General features: G+C 48.3%; 1 protein-coding gene across 5 annotated transcripts in view; it reads right to left on the bottom strand.

The window, feature by feature from the left end:
• The window catches only part of LOC109885904 (T-lymphoma invasion and metastasis-inducing protein 1), a 202976-nt gene that overhangs the window by 48480 nt on the left and 127737 nt on the right, over window positions 1–26759 (bottom strand). For all 5 annotated transcript variants that reach the window (XM_031791258.1, XM_031791260.1, XM_031791261.1 and 2 more), the window contains 3 exons: window positions 6070–6156; window positions 4056–4268; window positions 3713–3813 (listed from right to left, as the gene is read on the bottom strand). In XM_031791258.1, the coding sequence (XP_031647118.1) occupies window positions 3713–3813; window positions 4056–4268; window positions 6070–6156 (401 nt within the window). The remainder of the gene's footprint in view (window positions 1–3712; window positions 3814–4055; window positions 4269–6069; window positions 6157–26759) is intronic.

The following is a 26759-nucleotide window of genomic DNA, read 5'->3' as shown; positions in this document are numbered from 1 at the left end:
AAAATAATGGTGTTCCAAAAAAGGTCCAGTCACCAGGACCACAAATACAATTTCCATCTAGACACTGTTGCCCTAGAGCACCCAAAAAACGATACATACCTTGGCCCAAACATCACTGCCACAGGTAACTTCCACAAAGCTGTGAACGATCTGAGAGACAAGGCAAGAAGGGCATTCTATGCCATCAAAAGGAACATAAATTTCAACATATCAATTTGGCTAAAAATACTTGAATCAGTCATAGAGCCCATTGCCCTTTATGGTTGTGAGGTCTGGGGTCCGCTCACCAACCAAGACTTCACAAAATGGGACAAACACCAAATTGAGACTCTGCACGCAGAATTCTGCAAAAATATCCTCAGTGTACAACGTAGAACACCAAATAATGCATGCAGAGCAGAATTACCCACTAATTTTCCAAATCCAGAGAAGAGCTGTTAAATTCTACAACCACCTAAAAGGAAGCGATTCCCAAACCTTCCATAACAAAGCCATCCCCTAAAGAGAGATGAACCTGGAGAAGAGTCCCCTAAGCAAGCTGGTCCTGGGGCTCTGTTCACAAACACACACTACAGAGCCCCAGGACAGCAGCACAATTAGACTCAACCAAATCATGAGAAAACAAAAAGATAATTACTTGACACATTGGAAAGAATTAACAAAAAACAGAGCAAACTAGAATGCTATTTGGCCCTACACAGAGAGTACACAGCGGCAGAATACCTGACCACTGTGACTGACCCAAAATTAAGGAAAGCCTTGACTATGTACAGACTCAGTGAGCATAGCCTTGCTATTGAGAAAGGCCGCCGTAGGCAGACATGGCTCTCAGGAGAAGACAGGCTATGTGCTCACTGCCCACAAAATGAGGTGGAAACTGAGCTGCACTTCCTAACCTCCTGCCCAATATATGACCATATTAGAGACACATATTTCCCTCAGATTACACAGATCCACAAAGAATTCGAAAACAAATCCAATTTTGAAAAACTCCCATATCTACTGGGTGAAATTCCACAGTGTGCCATCACAGCAGCAAGATTTGTGACCTGTTGCCACGAGAAAAGGGCAACCAGTGAAGAACAAACACCATTGTAAATACAACCCATATTTATGCTTATTTATTTTATCTTGTGTCCTTTAGCCATTTGTACATTGTTAGAACACTGTATATATATATAATATGACATTTGTAATGTCTTTACTGTTTTGAAACTTCTGTATGTGTAATGTTTACTGTTAATTTTTGTTGTTTTTCACTTTATATATTCACTTTGTATGTTGTCTACCTCACTTGCTTTGGCAATGTTAACACGTTTCCCATGCCAATAAAGCCCTTGAATTGAATTGAATTGAATTGAGAGAGAGAGAGGAGAGACAGAGAGAGAGAGAGAGAGAGAGAGGAGAGACAGAGAGAGAGAGAGAGAGAGAGAGGAGCCAGAGAGAGGAGCCAGAGAGAGGAGCCATAGAGAGGAGCCAGAGAGACAGAGAGAGAGAGAGGAGGGAGCAAAGAGGGACACAGAGACAGAGAGACAGAAAGGAAAAACTGCAGTGAACATAGTAAATAATGGAGGAGGATGAGAGGAAGGAAGTCTGAACTCCAGCAGGTGTCAGACATTAGTGTCAGGTGGACATATAATGAACCTCAGGCCTGAAAGAGCCAAGAGAGCATACGGCCTGAAACCTAGAGAGCAGACTGCCTGAAACCAGGCCTAGAGAGCAGACTGCCTGAAACCTAGAGAGCAGACTGCCTGAAACCAGGCCTAGAGAGCAGACTGCCTGAAACCTAGAGAGCAGACTGCCTGAAACCAGGCCTAGAGAGCAGACTGCCTGAAACCTAGAGAGCAGACTGCCTGAAACCAGGCCTAGAGAGCAGACTGCCTGAAACCTAGAGAGCAGACTGCCTGAAACCAGGCCTAGAGAGCAGACTGCCTGAAAGCCTAGAGAGCAGACTGCCTGAAACCAGGCCTAGAGAGCAGACTGCCTGAAACCTAGAGAGCAGACTGCCTGAAACCTAGAGAGCAGACTGCCTGAAACCTAGAGAGCAGACTGCCTGAAACCTAGAGAGCAGACTGCCTGAAACCTAGAGAGCAGACTGCCTGAAACCAGCTAGAGAGCAGACTGCCTGAAACCAGGCCTAGAGAGCAGACTGCCTGAAACCAGGCCTAGAGAGCAGACTGCCTGAAACCAGGCCTAGAGAGCAGACTGCCTGAAACCAGGCCTAGAGAGCAGACTGCCTGAAACCAGGCCTAGAGAGCAGACTGCCTGAAACCAGGCCTAGAGAGCAGACTGCCTGAAACCAGGCCTAGAGAGCAGACTGCCTGAAACCAGGCCTAGAGAGCAGACTGCCTGAAACCAGGCCTAGAGAGCAGACTGCCTGAAACCAGGCCTAGCGAGCAGACTGCCTGAAACCAGGCCTAGCGAGCAGACTGCCTGAAACCAGGCCTAGCGAGCAGACTGCCTGAAACCAGGCCTAGCGAGCAGACTGCCTGAAACCAGGCCTAGCGAGCAGACTGCCTGAAACCAGGCCTAGCGAGCAGACTGCCTGAAACCAGGCCTAGCGAGCAGACTGCCTAAAACCAGGCCGAGAGAGCAGACTGCCTGAAAGCTAGAGAGCAGACTGCCTGAAACCTAGAGAGCAAACTGCCCGAAACCTAGAGAGCAGACTGCCTGAAACCTAGAGAGCAGACTGCCTGAAACCAGGCCTAGAGAGCAGACTGTCTGAAACCTGGCCTAGAGAGCAGACTGCCTGAAACCTAGAGAGCAGACTGCCTGAAACCTAGAGAGCAGACTGCCTGAAACCAGGCCTAGAGAGCAGACTGCCTGAAACCAGGCCCAGAGAGCAGACTGCCTGAAACCTAGAGAGCAGACTGCCTGAAACCAGGCCTAGAGAGCAGACTGCCTGAAACCAGCCCTAGAGAGCAAACTGCCTGAAACCAGGCCTAGAGAGTAGACTGCCTGAAACCTAGAGAGCAGACTGCCTGAAACCAGGCCTAGAGAGCAAACTGCCTGAAAGCAGGCCTAGAGAGTAGACTGCCTGAAACCTAGAGAGCAGACTGCCTGAAACCAGGCCTAGAGAGTAGACTGCCTGAAACCTAGAGAGCAGACTGCCTGAAACCAGGCCTAGAGAGCAAACTGCCTGAAACCAGGCCTAGAGAGCAGACTGCCTGAAACCAGGCCTAGAGAGCAGAAACCAGCCCTAGAGAGCAAACTGCCTGAAACCAGGCCTAGAGAGTAGACTGCCTGAAACCTAGAGAGCAGACTGCCTGAAACCAGGCCTAGAGAGCAAACTGCCTGAAAGCAGGCCTAGAGAGTAGACTGCCTGAAACCTAGAGAGCAGACTGCCTGAAACCAGGCCTAGAGAGCAAACTGCCTGAAAGCAGGCCTATACTACAAAAGGGCGTGTCCCAAGTGGAGCAATCAGAATAAAAGCCTGAAAGCAGGATATTGCTGATACTGAGATGTGCTGCATATTGAGATTGATAACAAATCGACACCTCTATCCCAAAAGCAACTCACATCCCCCCAGAGATGAACCACTAATACAGACCACTAGTACAGACCACTAGTACAGGCCACCTCTAGAACAAATGTTCAGGGAACATATCGTCACCTGAAACGTCTGTCTGTTGTATCCCACATCTCAGACTTCACCCACTTAAAGAAAAAGGTTAAAAACAACATTAAGAATGAAGAGATACGAGACTCCTACCTTTCTGCATTGGTCTGCCTCGCTGAAGCTCTCAGAGTCGTCGTCCAGGCTGTCTCCAGAACTCTCCAGCGTCAGACCAACCCCGTCATCCAGAATCTCCTCTGGAGCAGAAAGAACACATCAGACGGACCACGATGAGGTCGCTGTCCAGCTAGCATAATAATAATCACCGGCATCCCAAATGGCACCCTATTCAGTACACTACTTTTGACCCGGGCCACATAAGGTGTAGGCTGTGAAAAGGGAATAGCCATTTGGGATACATATCCTGGTTCACGTCTGTATAGAGGACTACTGTAACTCACCCTGGTTCACGTCAGTATAGAGGACTACTGTAACTCACCCTGGTTCATAGAGAAGATGTCTGTGTGGAGGACTTCCTGTGCGTCAGAGCGTCGGGGGGGCAGATAACAGATCTGTCGTCGGTCCGTAGAGGGCAGAGTGTTGACGGTCAGGGACAGAGAGGCCTGGGAAAACGCCCCCTTCATGTCCCCGAACTTCAATCTGCACGAGTCTTTCCCATTCAGCTGCAAGATCTCATCCCCCGCATTCAGACCTGAAGAGCCAAGATGGTATATTAGTGTGTGTGTGTGGAGGCGGGGAAGGGGGTCTCACACTGTCTATACTATACAATATCATATTTATATGGTCTTCACTCCTTCCTGGCACCATGAGGTCGTTAATTCTCTCTCTCTCTCTCTCAGCCCCAGGAGGGATCCATTTCCCTCTCTATGTGACCTGAGAAAGGCCCCTCTAATCTGCAGTATGGATCTCCTATGGTTATATGCTACAGAGATCCTCATCATGTCAGGGAGATGCCTTGGTACTCTATAAGTAATGGGGTGTACGTTTGGGACAAAGACACTTGTCAGTGTGTCGTTAGATTATTATTCTAATCAGAAGAGACTGACCAGAGGGCTGTTTTCTCTGGTTCACCTGCACCTTGAATCGAATCAGCCATTAATATGCATTTCATTTCTAAAAAAAATAAAACCACAACTCCCATGTTGACCTCGTTCACATCAGCACTGGAGAGAACATTCCCCTAACACACACACAGACACAGACACAGACACAGACACAGACACAGACACAGACACAGACACAGACACAGACACAGACACAGACACACACACACAGACACAGACACAGACACAGACACAGACACAGACACAGACACAGACACAGACACAGACACAGACACAGACACACACACACACACACACACACACACACACACACACACACACACACACACAGACACACACACACACACACACACACACACACACACACACACTGTTATATAAATGGCTCATCAGCTGTAGTAATTATTTAATCATTGATTGTACAGCCACCCTCTTTGTGGCTTGTATTGAGATGGCTGATGATGAAACCAATCATATGTTATCTTCCCTCGACCTGCCCTCTCTGTCTGGTTCTGGTCCATCTTCCCTCGACCTGCCCTCTCTGTCTGGTTCTGGTCCATCTTCCCTCGACCTGCCCTCTCTGTCTGGTTCTGGTCCATCTTCCCACTACCTGCCCTCTCTGTCTGGTTCTGGTCCATCTTCCCACTACCTGCCCTCTCTGTCTGGTTCTGGTCCATCTTCCCACTACCTGCCCTCTCTGTCTGGTTCTGGTCCATCTTCCCTCGACCTGCCCTCTCTGTCTGGTTCTGGTCCATCTTCCCTCGACCTGCCCTTTCTGTCTGGTTCTGGTCCATCTTCCCACTACCTGCCCTCTCTGTCTGGTTCTGGTCCATCTTCCCACTACCTGCCCTCTCTGTCTGGTTCTGGTCCATCTTCCCACTACCTGCCCTCTCTGTCTGGTTCTGGTCCATCTTCCCACTACCTGCCCTCTCTGTCTGGTTCTGGTCCATCTTCCCACTACCTGCCCTCTCTGTCTGGTTCTGGTCCATCTTCCCACTACCTGCCCTCTCTGTCTGGTTCTGGTCCATCTTCCCACTACCTGCCCTCTCTGTCTGGTTCTGGTCCATCTTCCCACTACCTGCCCTCTCTGTCTGGTTCTGGTCCATCTTCCCACTACCTGCCCTCTCTGTCTGGTTCTGGTCCATCTTCCCTCGACCTGCCCTCTCTGTCTGGTTCTGGTCCATCTTCCCACTACCTGCCCTCTCTGTCTGGTTCTGGTCCATCTTCCCACTACCTGCCCTCTCTGTCTGGTTCTGGTCCATCTTCCCTCGACCTGCCCTCTCTGTCTGGTTCTGGTCATTCTTCCCTCGACCTGCCCTTTCTGTCTGGTTCTGGTCCATCTTCCCACTACCTGCCCTCGCTGTCTGGTTCTGGTCCATCTCTAATCATATGGTATCTTCCCACTATAGATGGTGTGTGGTAAGGAACCTTTAGCGAAGGCTAATCCTCCCGCCTTCACATCGGTAATGTAGAGCTGCTGCACTGAATCCTCCTCCACCACTGAGATGGAAAACCCTGGAGGAGAGGAGAGATGGAGGGGGGAAAGATAGAGGGAGAGGAGAGGGGGCGGAGAGGAGAGATGGAGGGAGAGGAGAGACGGAGGAGGGAAAGAGAGAGGGAGAGGACAGGGGGCAGAGAGGAGAGAGGGCGGGAGAGGAGAGACAGAGGAGGGAAAGAGAGGGAGAGGACAAGGGGCAGAGAGGAGAGGGGGCGGGAGAGGAGAGACAGAGGAGGGAAAGAGAGGGAGAGGACAAGGGGCAGAGAGGAGAGGGGGCGGGAGAGGAGAGACAGAGGAGGGAAAGAGAGAGGGAGAGGACAGGGGGCAGAGAGGAGAGACAGAGGAGGGAAAGAGAGAGGGTGAGGACAGGGGGCAGAGAGGAGAGGGGGCGGGAGAGGAGAGACGGAGGAGGGAAAGAGGGAGAGGACAAGGGGCAGAGAGGAGAGGGGGGCGGGAGAGGAGAGACAGAGGCGGGAAAGAGAGAGGGAGAGGACAGGGGGCAGAGAGGAGAGACGGAGGGAGAGCAGAGACGGAGGAGGGAAAGAGAGAGGGAGAGGACAGGGGGCAGAGAGGAGAGACAGAGGAGAGGAGAGACGGAGGAGAGGACAGGGGGCAGAGAGGAGAGGGGCGGAAGAGGAGAGACAGAGGAGGGAAAGAGAGGGAGAGGACAGGGGCGGAGAGGAGAGACAGGAGGGAAAGAGAGAGGGAGAGGACAGGGGGCAGAAAGGAGAGACGGAGGGGGATGAGAGGAGAGACGGAGGAGAGGAGAGACAGGGGGATGAGAGGAGAGACGGAGGAGAGGAGAGACGGAGGGAGGGGAGAGACGGAGGGAGGGAAGAGGGAGAGGAGAGACGGAGGGAGGGAAGAGGGGGAGGAGAGACGGAGGGAGGGGAGAGGGGGAGGAGAGACGGAGGGAGGGGAGAGGGGGAGGAGAGACGGAGGGAGGGAGGGGAGAGGGGGAGGAGAGACGGAGGGAGGGGGAGGAGAGACGGAGGGAGGGGAGAGGGGGAGGAGAGAGAGGAGTGACGGAGGAGGAAGAGGAGAGAGAGGGGGAGGAGAGACGGAGGAGGGGGATGAGAGGAGAGACGGAGGGAGAGGAGAGACGGAGGGAGAGGAGAGACGGAGGGAGAGGAGAGAGACGGAGGGAGAGGAGAGAGGAGAGGGGGCAGAGAGGAGAGAGGAGAGGGGGCAGAGAGGAGAGACGGAGGGAGAGGAGAGGGGCGGAGGGAGAGGAGAGACGGAGGGAGAGGAGAGACGGAGGGAGAGGAGAGACGGAGGGAGAGGAGAGACAGAGGAGGGGGATGAGAAGAGAGAGAGGAAGGAGAGGGGGATAAGAGGAGAGAGAATCAATTCATTACTCAACACACATCACCAAATCACCGACAGGGATCAGTCTAACAAATACAAGTAATCTGAGACGTGACTAGAATAACAGAATACGTGACAACACATCTGCTAGTGACAATATTCTCTCACTGGTGGAAATTTAGACACTGTATACTACAACATGATTGTTATTGAAAGGGAAGTCGCTTCAGAACTGCATTCTTAGCATGTTAAATGATCTGTGAATGTGGACATGTATGAAATAGGTTCCGTCCCAAATGCCACCCCTATTCCTTTTATAGTGAAGTGCACTACTTTTAACCAGGGCCCAAAGTCAAAAGTAGAGCACTATATAAATAACATTTGGGATGAACACACTGGCATTGCAATTATAATAGATGATGAAACTGTGAGAATGAGATTCATAGGATCCAGGACTCATCCTTACCGTAGCCAATCATACAGGACTCATCCTTACCATAGCAAATCAAAAAGGACTCATCCTCACCGTAGCCAATCATACAGGACTCATCCTCACCGTAGCCAATCATACAGGACTCATCCTCACCGTAGCCAATCATACAGGACTCATCCTCACCGTAGCCAATCATACAGGACTCATCCTTACTGTAGCCAATCATACAGAACTCATCCTTACCATAACCAATCATACAGGACTCATCCTTACCGTAGCCAATCATACAGGACTCATCCTTACCGTAGCCAATCATACAGGACTCATCCTTACCGTAACCAATCATACAGGACTCATCCTTACCGTAGCCAATCATACAGGACTCATCCTTACCGTCGCCAATCATACAGGACTCATCCTTACCGTCGCCAATCATACAGTACTCATCCTTACCGTCGCCAATCATACAGTACTCATCCTTACCGTCGCCAATCATACAGGACTCATCCTTACCGTCGCCAATCATACAGGACTCATCCTTACCGTCGCCAATCATACAGGACTCATCCTTACCGTAGCCAATCATACAGGACTCATCCTTACCGTAGCCAATCATACAGGACTCATCCTTACCGTAGCCAATCATACAGGACTCATCCTTACCGTAGCCAATCATACAGGACTCATCCTTACCGTAGCCAATCAAACAAGACTCATCCTTACCGTAGCCAATCAAACAAGACTCATCCCTTTTTTTCTAGGGGGTGGATCAGCTTTAATATTTTGCAGATAGACTGTTGCTTCCATCAACGTAATTGTCTGCATCATTTCAAATCCTCCATACATTTTTGGAGTAAATATATAGACTTCTACTTCCAGCTTCTACAGTAATCAATGGAATGTTATATACAGTTGAAGTAGGAAGTTTACATACACTTAGGTTGGAGTCATTAAAACTCGTTTTTCAACCACTACACAAATTTCTTGTTAACAAACTGTAGTTTTGGCAAGTCGGTTAGGACATCTACTTTGTGCATGACACAAAGTCATTTTTCCAACAATTGTTTACAGATTATTTCACTTATAATTCACTGTACCACAATTCAAATGGGTCAGAAGTTTACATACACTAAGTTGACTGTGCCTTTAAACAGCTTGGAAAATTACAGTAAATTATGTTATGGCTTAAGAAGCTTCTGATAGGCTAATTGACATAATTTGAGCCAATTGGAGGTGTACCTGTGGATGTATTTCAAGGCCTACCTTCAAACTCAGTGCCTCTTTGCTTGACATCATGGGAAAATCTAAAGAAATCAGCCAAGACCTTGTGGACCTCCACAAGTCTGGTTCATCCTAGGGAGCAATTTCCAAACACCTGAAGGTACCACGTTCATCTGTACAAACAATAGTATGCAAGTATAAACACCATGGGACCACGCAGCCATCATACCGCTCAGGAAGGAGACACATTCTGTCTCCTAGAGATGAACGTACTTTGGTGCGAAAAGTGCAAATCAATCCCAGAACAACAGCAAAGGACCTTGTGAAGATGCTGGAGGAAACAGGTACAAAAGTATCTATATCCACAGTAAAACGAGTCCTATATCGACATAACCTGAAAGGTCGCTCAGCAAGGAAAAAGACACTGCTACAAAACCTAAATAAAAAAGCCAGACTACGGTTTGCAACTGCACATGGGGATCGTACTTTTTGGAGAAATGTCCTCTGGTCTGATGAAACCAAAATAGAACTATTTGGCCATAATGACCATCGTTATGTTTGGAGGAAAAAAGGGGGAGGCTTGCAAGCTGAAGAACACCATCCCAACCGTGAAGCACGGGGGTGGCAGCATCATGTTGTGGGGGTGCTTTGCTGCAGAAGGGACTGGATCACTTCACCAAGTAGATGACATCACGAGGAAAGAAAAGTATGTGGATATTTTGAAGCAACATCTCAAGACATCAGTCAGGAAGTTAAAGCTTGGTCACAAATGGGTCTTCCAAATGGACAATGACCCCAAGCAAACTTCCAAAGCTGTGGCAAAATGTCTTAAGGACAACAAAGTCGAGGTATGGGAGTGGCCATCACAAAGCCCTGACCTCAATCCCATAGAAAATTTGTGGGCATAACTGAAATAGCGTGTGCGAGGCAAGGAGGCCTACAAACCTGACTCAGTTACACCAGCTCCGTCAGGAGGAATGGGCCAAAATTCACCCAACTTATTGTGGGAAGCTTGTGGAAGGCTTCCCGACATGTTTGACCCAAGTTAAACAATTTAAAAGGCAATGCTACCAAATATTAATTGAGTGTATGTAAACTTCTGACCCACTAGGAATGAGATGAAAGAAATAAAAGCTGAAATAAATAATTCTCTCTACTATTATTCTGACATTTCACATTCTTAAAATAAAGTGCTGATCCTAACGGACCTAAAACAGGGAATTTTTACTGGGATTAAATGTCAGGAATTGTGGAATGTATTTTGCATATGTAAACTTCCGACTTCAACTGTACCATACTTATACACATTTTATTTTTATGTTTTACACTGGTTATCTCGTTATTAGTCCCACCCTTCAGCTCCATTCTACCCCTCCAGTCTATCTCTCAACACCATCCAGTCCCTTCATCTCCATTCTACCCCTCCTGTCTATCTCTCAACACCATCCAGTCCCACCCTTCATCTCCATTCAACCCCTCCAGTCTATCTCTCAACACCATCCAGTCCCTTCATCTCCATTCAACCCCTCCCATCTATCTCTCAACACCATCCAGTCCCTTCAGCTCCATTCTACCCCTCCCGTCTATCTCTCAACACCATCCAGTCCCTTCATCTCCATTCAACCCCTCCAGTCTCTCTCAACACCATCCAGTCCCACCCTTCAGCTCCATTCTACCCCTCCCATCTATCTCTCAACACCATCCAGTCCCACCCTTCATCTCCATTCTACCCCTCCCATCTATCTCTCAACACCATCCAGTCCCATCCTTCATCTCCATTCAACCCCTCCCATCTATCTCTCAACACCATCCAGTCCCACCCTTCATCTCCATTCAACCCCTCCCATCTATCTCTGAACACCATCCAGTCCCATCCTTCAGCTCCATTCTACCCCTCCCATCTATCTCTTAACACCATCCAGTCCCTTCATCTCCATTCAACCCCTCCCATCTATATCTCAACACCATCCAGTCCCACCCTTCATCTCCATTCTACCCCTCCCATCTATCTCTCAACACCATCCAGTCCCACCCTTCATCTCCATTCTACCCCTCCCATCTATCTCTCAACACCATCCAGTCCCACCCTTCATCTCCATTCAACCCCTCCCATCTATCTCTCAACACCATCCAGTCCCTTCAGCTCCATTCAACCCCTCCCATCTATCTCTCAACACCATCCAGTCCCACCCTTCATCTCCATTCTACCCCTCCCATCTATCTCTCAACACCATCCAGTCCCTTCATCTCCATTCAACCCCTCCCATCTATCTCTCAACACCATCCAGTCCCTTCATCTCCATTCAACCCCTCCCATCTATCTCTCAACACCATCCAGTCCCACCCTTCATCTCCATTCAACCCCTCCCATCTATCTCTCAACACCATCCAGTCCCTTCATCTCCATTCAACCCCTCCCATCTATCTCTCAACACCATCCAGTCCCACCCTTCAGCTCCATTCAACCCCTCCCATCTATCTCTCAACACCATCCAGTCCCTTCATCTCCATTCAACCCCTCCCATCTATCTCTCAACACCATCCAGTCCCACCCTTCATCTCCATTCTACCCCTCCCATCTATCTCTCAACACCATCCAGTCCCACCCTTCATCTCCATTCTACCCCTCCCATCTATCTCTCAACACCATCCAGTCCCACCCTTCATCTCCATTCAACCCCTCCCATCTATCTCTCAACACCATCCAGTCCCTTCAGCTCCATTCAACCCCTCCCATCTATCTCTCAACACCATCCAGTCCCACCCTTCATCTCCATTCTACCCCTCCCATCTATCTCTCAACACCATCCAGTCCCTTCATCTCCATTCAACCCCTCCCATCTATCTCTCAACACCATCCAGTCCCTTCATCTCCATTCAACCCCTCCCATCTATCTCTCAACACCATCCAGTCCCACCCTTCATCTCCATTCAACCCCTCCCATCTATCTCTCAACACCATCCAGTCCCTTCATCTCCATTCAACCCCTCCCATCTATCTCTCAACACCATCCAGTCCCACCCTTCAGCTCCATTCAACCCCTCCCATCTATCTCTCAACACCATCCAGTCCCTTCATCTCCATTCAACCCCTCCCATCTATCTCTCAACACCATCCAGGCCCTTCATCTCCATTCAACCCCTCCCATCTATCTCTCAACACCATCCAGTCCCTTCATCTCCATTCAACCCCTCCCATCTATCTCTCAACACCATCCAGTCCCACCCTTCATCTCCATTCAACCCCTCCCATCTATCTCTCAACACCATCCAGGCCCTTCATCTCCATTCAACCCCTCCCATCTATCTCTCAACACCATCGAGTCCCACCCTTCATCTCCATTCAACCCCTCCCATCTATCTCTCAACACCATCCAGTCCCACCCTTCATCTCCATTCAACCCCTCCCATCTATCTCTCAACACCATCCAGTCCCTTCATCTCCATTCAACCCCTCCCATCTATCTCTCAACACCATCCAGTCCCACCCTTCATCTCCATTCAACCCCTCCCATCTATCTCTCAACACCATCGAGTCCCACCCTTCATCTCCATTCAACCCCTCCCATCTATCTCTCAACACCATCCAGTCCCACCCTTCATCTCCATTCAACCCCTCCAGTCTATCTCTCAACACCATCCAGTCCCACCCTTCATCTCCATTCAACCCCTCCCATCTATCTCTCAACACCATCGAGTCCCACCCTTCATCTCCATTCAACCCCTCCCATCTATCTCTCAACACCATCCAGTCCCACCCTTCATCTCCATTCAACCCCTCCAGTCTATCTCTCAACACCATCCAGTCCCACCCTTCATCTCCATTCAACCCCTCCCATCTATCTCTCAACACCATCCAGTCCCACCCTTCATCTCCATTCAACCCCTCCCATCTATCTCTCAACACCATCCAGGCCCTTCATCTCCATTCAACCCCTCCCATCTATCTCTCAACACCATCGAGTCCCACCCTTCATCTCCATTCAACCCCTCCCATCTATCTCTCAACACCATCCAGTCCCACCCTTCATCTCCATTCAACCCCTCCAATCTATCTCTCAACACCATCGAGTCCCACCCTTCATCTCCATTCAACCCCTCCCATCTATCTCTCAGCACCATCCAGTCCCTTCATCTCCATTCTACCCCTCCCATCTATCTCTCAACACCATCGAGTCCCTTCATCTCCATTCAACCCCTCCCATCTATCTCTCAACACCATCCAGTCCCACCCTTCATCTCCATTCAACCCCTCCCATCTATCTCTCAACACCATCGAGTCCCACCCTTCATCTCCATTCAACCCCTCCCATCTATCTCTCAACACCATCCAGTCCCACCCTTCATCTCCATTCAACCCCTCCAGTCTATCTCTCAACACCATCGAGTCCCACCCTTCATCTCCATTCAACCCCTCCCATCTATCTCTCAACACCATCCAGTCCCACCCTTCATCTCCATTCAACCCCTCCAATCTATCTCTCAACACCATCGAGTCCCACCCTTCATCTCCATTCAACCCCTCCCATCTATCTCTCAGCACCATCCAGTCCCTTCATCTCCATTCTACCCCTCCCATCTATCTCTCAACACCATCGAGTCCCTTCATCTCCATTCAACCCCTCCCATCTATCTCTCAACACCATCCAGTCCCACCCTTCATCTCCATTCAACCCCTCCCATCTATCTCTCAACACCATCGAGTCCCACCCTTCATCTCCATTCAACCCCTCCCATCTATCTCTCAACACCATCCAGTCCCACCCTTCATCTCCATTCAACCCCTCCAGTCTATCTCTCAACACCATCCAGTCCCACCCTTCATCTCCATTCAACCCCTCCCATCTATCTCTCAACACCATCGAGTCCCACCCTTCATCTCCATTCAACCCCTCCCATCTATATCTCAACACCATCCAGTCCCACCCTTCATCTCCATTCTACCCCTCCCATCTATCTCTCAACACCATCCAGTCCCACCCTTCATCTCCATTCTACCCCTCCCATCTATCTCTCAACACCATCCAGTCCCACCCTTCATCTCCATTCAACCCCTCCCATCTATCTCTCAACACCATCCAGTCCCTTCAGCTCCATTCAACCCCTCCCATCTATCTCTCAACACCATCCAGTCCCACCCTTCATCTCCATTCTACCCCTCCCATCTATCTCTCAACACCATCCAGTCCCTTCATCTCCATTCAACCCCTCCCATCTATCTCTCAACACCATCCAGTCCCTTCATCTCCATTCAACCCCTCCCATCTATCTCTCAACACCATCCAGTCCCACCCTTCATCTCCATTCAACCCCTCCCATCTATCTCTCAACACCATCCAGTCCCTTCATCTCCATTCAACCCCTCCCATCTATCTCTCAACACCATCCAGTCCCACCCTTCAGCTCCATTCAACCCCTCCCATCTATCTCTCAACACCATCCAGTCCCTTCATCTCCATTCAACCCCTCCCATCTATCTCTCAACACCATCCAGTCCCACCCTTCATCTCCATTCTACCCCTCCCATCTATCTCTCAACACCATCCAGTCCCACCCTTCATCTCCATTCTACCCCTCCCATCTATCTCTCAACACCATCCAGTCCCACCCTTCATCTCCATTCAACCCCTCCCATCTATCTCTCAACACCATCCAGTCCCTTCAGCTCCATTCAACCCCTCCCATCTATCTCTCAACACCATCCAGTCCCACCCTTCATCTCCATTCTACCCCTCCCATCTATCTCTCAACACCATCCAGTCCCTTCATCTCCATTCAACCCCTCCCATCTATCTCTCAACACCATCCAGTCCCTTCATCTCCATTCAACCCCTCCCATCTATCTCTCAACACCATCCAGTCCCACCCTTCATCTCCATTCAACCCCTCCAATCTATCTCTCAACACCATCGAGTCCCACCCTTCATCTCCATTCAACCCCTCCCATCTATCTCTCAGCACCATCCAGTCCCTTCATCTCCATTCTACCCCTCCCATCTATCTCTCAACACCATCGAGTCCCTTCATCTCCATTCAACCCCTCCCATCTATCTCTCAACACCATCCAGTCCCACCCTTCATCTCCATTCAACCCCTCCCATCTATCTCTCAACACCATCCAGTCCCACCCTTCATCTCCATTCAACCCCTCCAGTCTATCTCTCAACACCATCCAGTCCCACCCTTCATCTCCATTCAACCCCTCCCATCTATCTCTCAACACCATCGAGTCCCACCCTTCATCTCCATTCAACCCCTCCCATCTATATCTCAACACCATCCAGTCCCACCCTTCATCTCCATTCTACCCCTCCCATCTATCTCTCAACACCATCCAGTCCCACCCTTCATCTCCATTCTACCCCTCCCATCTATCTCTCAACACCATCCAGTCCCACCCTTCATCTCCATTCAACCCCTCCCATCTATCTCTCAACACCATCCAGTCCCTTCAGCTCCATTCAACCCCTCCCATCTATCTCTCAACACCATCCAGTCCCACCCTTCATCTCCATTCTACCCCTCCCATCTATCTCTCAACACCATCCAGTCCCTTCATCTCCATTCAACCCCTCCCATCTATCTCTCAACACCATCCAGTCCCTTCATCTCCATTCAACCCCTCCCATCTATCTCTCAACACCATCCAGTCCCACCCTTCATCTCCATTCAACCCCTCCCATCTATCTCTCAACACCATCCAGTCCCTTCATCTCCATTCAACCCCTCCCATCTATCTCTCAACACCATCCAGTCCCACCCTTCAGCTCCATTCAACCCCTCCCATCTATCTCTCAACACCATCCAGTCCCTTCATCTCCATTCAACCCCTCCCATCTATCTCTCAACACCATCCAGTCCCACCCTTCATCTCCATTCTACCCCTCCCATCTATCTCTCAACACCATCCAGTCCCACCCTTCATCTCCATTCTACCCCTCCCATCTATCTCTCAACACCATCCAGTCCCACCCTTCATCTCCATTCAACCCCTCCCATCTATCTCTCAACACCATCCAGTCCCTTCAGCTCCATTCAACCCCTCCCATCTATCTCTCAACACCATCCAGTCCCACCCTTCATCTCCATTCTACCCCTCCCATCTATCTCTCAACACCATCCAGTCCCTTCATCTCCATTCAACCCCCTCCCATCTATCTCTCAACACCATCCAGTCCCTTCATCTCCATTCAACCCCTCCCATCTATCTCTCAACACCATCCAGTCCCACCCTTCATCTCCATTCAACCCCTCCCATCTATCTCTCAACACCATCCAGTCCCTTCATCTCCATTCAACCCCTCCCATCTATCTCTCAACACCATCCAGTCCCACCCTTCAGCTCCATTCAACCCCTCCCATCTATCTCTCAACACCATCCAGTCCCTTCATCTCCATTCAACCCCTCCCATCTATCTCTCAACACCATCCAGGCCCTTCATCTCCATTCAACCCCTCCCATCTATCTCTCAACACCATCCAGTCCCTTCATCTCCATTCAACCCCTCCCATCTATCTCTCAACACCATCCAGTCCCACCCTTCATCTCCATTCAACCCCTCCCATCTATCTCTCAACACCATCCAGGCCCTTCATCTCCATTCAACCCCTCCCATCTATCTCTCAACACCATCGAGTCCCACCCTTCATCTCCATTCAACCCCTCCCATCTATCTCTCAACACCATCCAGTCCCACCCTTCATCTCCATTCAACCCCTCCCATCTATCTCTCAACACCATCCAGTCCCTTCATCTCCATTCAACCCCTCCCATCTATCTCTCAACACCATCCAGTCCCACCCTTCATCTCCATTCAACCCCTCCCATCTATCTCTCAACACCATCGAGTCCCACCCTTCATCTCCATTCAACCCCTCCCATCTATCTCTCAACACCATCCAGTCCCACCCTTCATCTCCATTCAACCCCTCCAGTCTATCTCTCAACACCATCCAGTCCCACCCTTCATCTCCATTCAACCCCTCCCATCTATCTCTCAACACCATCGAGTCCCACCCTTCATCTCCATTCAACCCCTCCCATCTATCTCTCAACACCATCCAGTCCCACCCTTCATCTCCATTCAACCCCTCCAGTCTATCTCTCAACACCATCCAGTCCCACCCTTCATCTCCATTCAACCCCTCCCATCTATCTCTCAACACCATCCAGTCCCACCCTTCATCTCCATTCAACCCCTCCCATCTATCTCTCAACACCATCCAGGCCCTTCATCTCCATTCAACCCCTCCCATCTATCTCTCAACACCATCGAGTCCCACCCTTCATCTCCATTCAACCCCTCCCATCTATCTCTCAACACCATCCAGTCCCACCCTTCATCTCCATTCAACCCCTCCAATCTATCTCTCAACACCATCGAGTCCCACCCTTCATCTCCATTCAACCCCTCCCATCTATCTCTCAGCACCATCCAGTCCCTTCATCTCCATTCTACCCCTCCCATCTATCTCTCAACACCATCGAGTCCCTTCATCTCCATTCAACCCCTCCCATCTATCTCTCAACACCATCCAGTCCCACCCTTCATCTCCATTCAACCCCTCCCATCTATCTCTCAACACCATCGAGTCCCACCCTTCATCTCCATTCAACCCCTCCCATCTATCTCTCAACACCATCCAGTCCCACCCTTCATCTCCATTCAACCCCTCCAGTCTATCTCTCAACACCATCGAGTCCCACCCTTCATCTCCATTCAACCCCTCCCATCTATCTCTCAACACCATCCAGTCCCACCCTTCATCTCCATTCAACCCCTCCAATCTATCTCTCAACACCATCGAGTCCCACCCTTCATCTCCATTCAACCCCTCCCATCTATCTCTCAGCACCATCCAGTCCCTTCATCTCCATTCTACCCCTCCCATCTATCTCTCAACACCATCGAGTCCCTTCATCTCCATTCAACCCCTCCCATCTATCTCTCAACACCATCCAGTCCCACCCTTCATCTCCATTCAACCCCTCCCATCTATCTCTCAACACCATCGAGTCCCACCCTTCATCTCCATTCAACCCCTCCCATCTATCTCTCAACACCATCCAGTCCCACCCTTCATCTCCATTCAACCCCTCCAGTCTATCTCTCAACACCATCCAGTCCCACCCTTCATCTCCATTCAACCCCTCCCATCTATCTCTCAACACCATCGAGTCCCACCCTTCATCTCCATTCAACCCCTCCCATCTATCTCTCAACACCATCCAGTCCCACCCTTCATCTCCATTCAACCCCTCCAGTCTATCTCTCAACACCATCCAGTCCCACCCTTCATCTCCATTCAACCCCTCCCATCTATCTCTCAACACCATCCAGTCCCACCCTTCATCTCCATTCAACCCCTCCCATCTATCTCTCAACACCATCCAGTCCCACCCTTCAGCTCCATTCAACCCCTCCCATCTATCTCTCAACACCATCCAGTCCCACCCTTCATCTCCATTCAACCCCTCCCATCTATCTCTCAACACCATCCAGTCCCACCCTTCATCTCCATTCAACCCCTCCCATCTATCTCTCAACACCATCCAGTCCCTTCATCTCCATTCAACCCCTCCCATCTATCTCTCAACACCATCGAGTCCCACCCTTCATCTCCATTCAACCCCTCCCATCTATCTCTCAACACCATCCAGTCCCACCCTTCATCTCCATTCAACCCCTCCCATCTATCTCTCAACACCATCCAGTCCCTTCATCTCCATTCAACCCCTCCCATCTATCTCTCAACACCATCGAGTCCCACCCTTCATCTCCATTCTACCCCTCCCATCTATCTCTCAAAACACCATCTATTTTGGATTTCTATTTGAACTGTGCTGTGATGATTCACAAAAGTACTGAACATTTCTATTCTCATCGTTTCTACAGATTGTAAATTAAAGAGAAAAAAAAGAGATACAAATTTGTTGCATTTCTATGTTGAAGATTGAAAAATATATTTGGGTCATTTTCCCCCATATTCCATCCAGCTTTATTTTTATACTATATTACACTGGATCTTTCTAGAATAAGTTCCTCCAATTCATTTAGTTTTTCCTCTAAGTTATTCTGTGCCTCTATGGTGGTTTTTATTGCCACCTGTCTGTTCTGTTAGTCCTTCCATTTCCTTTGTTAAGATGGACTCTTTTGACCTAAATCGCTTTTGTTTTATAAATGAATACTGAATTACATGGCCTCTAAAGGCACATTTAAAAGTGTCCCATACAATAAGGGGATGTGCTGTACCTATGTTACGTCGGATAAAGTCGAATTGATATTCCATGCGAGAAATTGCCAAGAAACTCTAGATCTCGTACGAAGCTGTGTGTGCACTCCTCCCTTCAGAGAACAGCGTACACCGTCTCGAACCAGAATAGAAAGAGGAGTGGGTGTCCCCTGTGCACAACTGAGCAAGAGGACAAGTACATTAGAGTGTCTAGTTTGAGAAACAGACGCCTCACAAGTCCTCAACTGGCAGCTTCATTAAATAGTACCTGCAACACATCAGTCTCAACGTCAAGTCCTCAACTGGCAGCTTCATTAAATAGTACCTGCAACACATCAGTCTCAACGTCAACAGTGAAGAGGCGACTCCGGGATGCTGGCCTTCTAGGCAGTTTTGCAAAGAAAAAAATAATATCTCAGACTGGCCAATAAAAATAAAAGATTAATATGTGCAAACTGTTTATTAATTTCATCACTCACTTTGCCCATTGGAGAAATATATTTGGCCCCCAAAGTCCTTTTTCCACAAAACTCCATCTAAAATTGTTGACTGAGATTCCTGTAAACAATAGATATTATATTCCTTCTCTTATAGCCTGGTAAATACTGATAATCGTTTCTTTTTATCTGCTAAGCCATTACAATTAAAACTGGCTATACTTATTTCACCAATTACCATAATGAGACAACTTATAATTGTATTTATCATAATATATATGTTTGTAAACGTACCATTAAAAAGTAACATGATGATCGAGTGTCTATTTAACTGTACTATGACCTTTGCATTGCTACTAAAAGTAAACCTCCAATTGGTCCTCACTATTCCACCCACTTAAAACCCTTCCTCATCCAGAGTTGGGTTGTCATCCCAATGACTGGCAGACGAACCCCCGACCCCCCCGATCCCATGGCCCCGGAGAGACCGGGACACCATCCTTTGAAAACAGCACAGTGCCACCCACAGAACAGAAGCAGATCAACCGCCAAATGCATTTCGCCCTCACCTCGACTTGTATTATAAATAGCTATTAACAATTTTTAAATCCTATTTATCTTATCTTCCATAATTAGCTATTCATATTTGCAGTAATCTAGGCAGTTTATGCAAAGGATTTGTACATCTCATCAGTCTCGCTATTACAAAAAAAATGATCTTTTAGCAAACAATTATTGTGATTCATCCTATATTGTCCCTAACATATTTTACTCCCTCGCAAAAGTTGTGGGACACACACACACACACACACACACACACATTACACACTCAACCCCTTTCCCCCCCCCACAAACAACCAGATGCTCAACAGTTGCGCCATCTCAGAGCCCAACTCAAGAAAGGTCTTGCTTTATAAATGCGAAATACAGTTGCAGCTGTATGAGACCGAGACGGCCTGCAAGACTGAGCTACAAAAGAAATGGGCAGGAATGTGGGGATTTGATGAACCATTGTCACGTGGTAATGGAGGTCAGATCCACCCCCTTCCCCTGAAACACCCACACATGTTCCCCCAGTTGTGACCATATTATTATTTAACTAAGTCAGTTAAGAACAAATCCTTATTTTCAATGACAGCCTACGAACAGTGGGTTTATTATCGGCCTTGTTCAGGGATAGATTTTTACCTCGTCAGCTCGGGGATTCGATCTAGCAACCTTTCAGTTAAACTAGTCCAACGTTCTTACCACTAGGCTACCTGTCGCCCCATATTCCCAAGCATCTCTGTGCAGTCAGACCTTTTGATTATTTTGTGCCACCGGGGCCACAATAATTTGCCCCCTCTCTGAATGTCTGAGTGTGACCCCCTCCCCGTGGGTTACTGCAGCCAGTGTTGCCAGCTCTGCCACTGCCTGGGTGCCCCCCCCCCCTCCCATGGGTTACTGCAGCCAGTGTTGCCAGCACTGCCACTGCCTGGGTGGGGGGCCCCCCCAGCACTGCCACTGCCTGGGTGGGTGCCAGCACTGTCACTGCCTGGGTGGGGCACTGCCACTGCCTGGGTGGGTGCCAGCACTGTCACTGCCTGGGTGGGGCACTGTCACTGCCTGGGTGGGTGCCAGCACTGTCACTGCCTGGGTGGGGCACCGTCACTGCCTGGGTGGGTGCCAGCACTGTCACTGCCTGGGTGGGTGCCAGCACCGTCACTGCCTGGGTGGGTGCCAGCACTGTCACTGCCTGGGTGGGGCACTGTCACTGCCTGGGTGGGGCCCCCCACTGGCTAGATACGAGGTCGTCAAGGTCCTCATTAGCAGCGTTGAGATTTTCCTTGTATATTAAGGCTCTCCCATCAGGGGGCTCTGGCTCTGCAGGACCAACCCTGCCAGGCAGGCTCAGTATGTTGAGAGAGCTGTACTGCTTTAGAAGGTCTCGGACCGCATTTTGGCTGCATGCAGACAGCTAACAGCAGCATACAGGCAGCTAACAGCAGCATACAGACAGCTAACAGCAGCATACTGGCAGCATACAGGCAGCTAACAGCAGCATACAGGCAGCTAACAGCAGCATACAGGCAGCTAACAGCAGCATACAGGCAGCTAACAGCAGCATACAGGCAGCTAACCGCAGCATACAGACAGCTAACAGCAGCATACAGACAGCTAACATCAGCATACAGACAGCTAACATCAGCATACAGACAGCTAACAGCAGCATGCAGGCAGCTAACAGCAGCATACAGGCAGCTAACCGCAGCATACAGGCAGCTAACAGCAGCATACAGACAGCTAACAGCAGCATACAGACAGCTAACAGCAGCTAACATCAGCATACAGACAGCTAACAGCAGCTAACATCAGCATACAGACAGCTAAGAGCAGCATACAGACAGCAGCATACAGACAGCTAACAGCAGCATACAGACAGCTAAGAGCAGCATACAGGCAGCTAACAGCAGCTAACAGCAGCATACAGACAGCTAAGAGCAGCTAACATCAGCATACAGACAGCTAAGAGCAGCATACAGACAGCAGCATACAGGCAGCTAACAGCAGCATACTGGCAGCTAACAGCAGCATACAGGCAGCTAACAGCAGCATACAGGCAGCTAACAGCAGCATACAGACAGCTAACAGCAGCATACAGACAGCTAACAGCAGCATACAGACAGCTAACAGCAGCATACAGACAGCTAACAGCAGCATACAGGCAGCTAACAGCAGCATACAGACAGCTAACAGCAGCATACAGGCAGCTAACAGCAGCATACAGGCAGCTAACAGCAGCATACAGACAGCTAACAGCAGCATACAGGCAGCTAACAGCAGCATACAGACAGCTAACAGCAGCTAACAGCAGCATACAGACAGCTAACAGCAGCTAACAGCAGCATACAGACAGCTAACAGCAGCTAACAGCAGCATACAGGCAGCTAACAGCAGCATACAGACAGCTAACAGCAGCTAACAGCAGCATACAGACAGCTAACAGCAGCTAACAGCAGCATACAGGCAGCTAACAGCAGCATACAGACAGCTAACAGCAGCTAACAGCAGCATACAGGCAGCTAACAGCAGCATACAGACAGCTAACAGCAGCTAACAGCAGCATACAGACAGCTAACAGCAGCTAACAGCAGCATACAGGCAGCTAACAGCAGCATACAGGCAGCTAACAGCAGCTAACAGCAGCATACAGACAGCTAACAGCAGCATACAGGCAGCTAACATCAGCATACAGACAGCTAACAGCAGCATACAGACAGCTAACAGCAGCATACAGACAGCTAACAGCAGCATACAGACAGCTAACATCAGCATACAGACAGCTAACAGCAGCATACAGACAGCTAACAGCAGCATACAGACAGCTAACAGCAGCATACAGACAGCTAACAGCAGCATACAGGCAGCTAACAGCAGCATGCAGACAGCTAACAGCAGGGACTTCTCTTTAGTATCTGGGACATTCAGGTGGGTGTCTAGGGTATAGGGTTGTGGATCGTTCCATCAAGATAGGACCATAAATAAATAAATTGTATTTTAAAATGCAGTTCCACCATGATAGGACAATAAATAAATACATACATAAATAAGATGTATAATTCATCATAAAATATATAACTCTCATCTGCACAACATTGAAAGCTCTCTCACCAACCCCTGCTCACAGACATAGATTGGTTCTGGGATATGCAACCATTTCCTTTCTCACTTAACGTCACACTTTCCCAAACACCAGGAAACACACCACACCTTCCATCTCAACACATCCACACATACTAAGCCTTCTGTCTGGTGTGCATTTATCTCCACCATGTTGAATTAGTGCTTTTGTGTTCCAATGAGTTATATTTCAAGATAGCTTTTATATCTATATATATTTTTGTATTATTACAACCCATACCATGGACAGTATTGGGTGTTCCATTATTCAACCCCTACCATGGACAGTATTGGGTGTTCCATTATTCAACCCCTACCATGGACAGTATTGGGTGTTCCATTATTCAACCCCTACCATGGACAGTATTGGGTGTTCCATTAATCAACCCCTACCATGGACAGTATTGGGTGTTCCATTATTCAACCCCTACCATGGACAGTATTGGGTGTTCCATTAATCAACCCCTACCATGGACAGTATTGGGTGTTCCATTAATCAACCCCTACCATGGATAGTATTGGGTGTTCCATTAATCAACCCCTACCATGGATAGTATTGGGTGTTCCATTAATCAACCCCTACCATGGACAGTATTGTGTTCCATTATTTGCCTACTCTATGAGAACTTTGTAATTTGTAGAATAGCCATGGAGTAGTCTTTGTGTCTCTGAACATTTGGGTGTCAATAGACAGTTTATCGACTACGAGAGCTACGCGTTTCCCTTTCAATCTATTTTCCTTGAAGATTGGATACAGAACTTTGTGGCGTTCTGTCATTTCCTTCAGGAACTGGTCGTCTATTTTCATACCAGCAGGTCTTTTACCCAGGCTTTACCCAGGCTTTTAACCATTATTTCATCTTTAAAGAAGGCAACGATTGGGCGTTCATACCTCTGCCCTCTCAGTCCGTGTACACGTTCAAGTTGGATTTTGTCGATAGCTTGGCGTGGGATCTGAAGCGCTGTAACTCTCTAACTGTAACTCTCTAACTACAGATTCAGGAGCTTCTCCTTCTTTCTCTTGGATACCTGTAAGTACCAGATTCTCTCTCGTGGATCTAGGTTCTCTCAGAACTACAGTGCCTTGCGAAAGTATTCGGCCTCCTTGAACTTTGTGACCTTTTGCCACATTTCAGGCTTCAAACATAAAGATATAAAACTGTATTATTTTGTGAAGAATCAACAACAAGTGGGACACAATCATGAAGTGGAACGACATTTATTGGATATTTCAAACTTTTTTAACAAATCAAAAACTGAAAAATTGGGCGTGCAAAATTATTCAGCCCCTTTACTTTCAGTGCAGCAAACTCTCTCCAGAAGTTCAGTGAGGATCTCTGAATGATCCAATGTTGACCTAAATGACTAATGATGATAAATACAATCCACCTGTGTGTAATCAAGTCTCCGTATAAATGCACCTGCACTGTGATAGTCTCAGAGGTCCGTTAAAAGCGCAGAGAGCATCATGAAGAACAAGGAACACACCAGGCAGGTCCGAGATACTGTTGTGAAGAAGTTTAAAGCCGGATTTGGATACAAAAAGATTTCCCAAGCTTTAAACATCCCAAGGAGCAGTGTGCAAGCGATAATATTGAAATGGAAGGAGTATCAGACCACTGCAAATCTACCAAGACCTGGCCGTCCCTCTAAACTTTCAGCTCATACAAGTAGAAGACTGATCACAGATGCAGCCAAGAGGCCCATGATCACTCTGGATGAACTGCAGAGATCTACAGCTGAGGTAGGAGACTCTGTCCATAGGACAACAATCAGTCGTATATTGCACAAATCTGGCCTTTATGGAAGAGTGGCAAGAAGAAAGCCATTTCTTAAAGATATCCATAAAAAGTGTAGTTTAAAGTTTGCCACAAGCCACCTGGGAGACACACCAAACATGTGGAAGAAGGTGCTCTGGTCAGATGAAACCAAAATTGAACTTTTTGGCAACAATGCAAAACGTTATGTTTGGCGTAAAAGCAACACAGCTCATCATGGTTTGGGCCTGCTTTTCTTCAGCAGGGACAGGGAAGATGGTTAAAATTGATGGGAAGATGGATGGAGCCAAATACAGGACCATTCTGGAAGAAAACCTGATGGAGTCTGCAAAAGACCTGAGACTGGGACGGAGATTTGTCTTCCAACAAGACAATGATCCAAAACATAAAGCAACATCTACAATGGAATGGTTCAAAAATAAACATATCCAGGTGTTAGAATGGCCAAGTCAAAGTCCAGACCTGAATCCAATCGAGAATCTGTGGAAAGAACTGAAAACTGCTGTTCACAAATGCTCTCCATCCAACCTCACTGAGCTCGAGCTGTTTTGCAAGGAGGAATGGGAAAAAATGTCAGTCTCTCGATGTGCAAAACTGATAGAGACATACCCCAAGTGACTTACAGCTGTAATCGCAGCAAAAGGTGGCGCTACAAAGTATTAACTTAAGGGGGCTGAATAATTTTGCACGCCCAATTTTTCAGTTTTTGATTTGTTAAAAAAGTTTGAAATATCCAATAAATGTCGTTCCACTTCATGATTGTGTCCCACTTGTTGTTGATTCTTCACCAAAAAAATACAGTTTTATATCTTTATGTTTGAAGCCTGAAATGTGGCAAAAGGTCGCCAAGTTCAAGGGGGCCGAATACTTTCGCAAGGCACTGTATGTTCTAATTTTTAAGTTCGTTAACTTCGGTTTCAATCTCATTGACTGCTCCTTTATGCTTGTTTGTGTCTTTCTGGTCGCAGCTTTTCCGTCTCTCATCGAGATCTTCAACTCTTTTATATTCTCACTGACTAGTTCAAGGATGTTGCCCAGTTTGTCATTTATTGATTTTAACAGATGGGTTTCGGCCTTTACCATTCCCGCTGGTGAAAAGATTCAATCGTCTGTGTCTGTAGAGATTGGTTCCCCTGTTTTTCTCTCCATGTTGATTGGTTCCCCTGTTTTTCTCTCCATGTTGATCGGTTCCCCTGTTTTACTCTCCATGATGATTGGTTCCCCTGTTTTACTCTCCATGTTGATTGGTTCCCCTGTTTTACTCTCCATGTTGATTGGTTCCCCTGTTTTACTCTCCATGTTGATTGGTTCCCCTGTTTTACTCTCCATGATGAGATTGGTTCCCCTGTTTTACTCTCCATGTTGATTGGTTCCCCTGTTTTATTCTCCATGTTGATTGGTTCCCCTGTTTTACTCTCCATGTTGATTGGTTCCCCTGTTTTACTCTCCGTCATGCTTGGCTGTTGCTTGTTTTCGTAACATTTGTAGATACATTTCTCTAGCCTTATGATTTATTTTGTGTTTCACCAGTTTGTGAAATGCTAATATTT

Source organism: Oncorhynchus kisutch, linkage group LG15 (assembly GCF_002021735.2).
Source record: "Oncorhynchus kisutch isolate 150728-3 linkage group LG15, Okis_V2, whole genome shotgun sequence".
NCBI classification, from domain to species: domain Eukaryota; kingdom Metazoa; phylum Chordata; class Actinopteri; order Salmoniformes; family Salmonidae; genus Oncorhynchus; species Oncorhynchus kisutch.
Note: the sequence above shows the minus strand (reverse complement) of the source record. Positions and strands in the feature narration are given on the sequence as shown.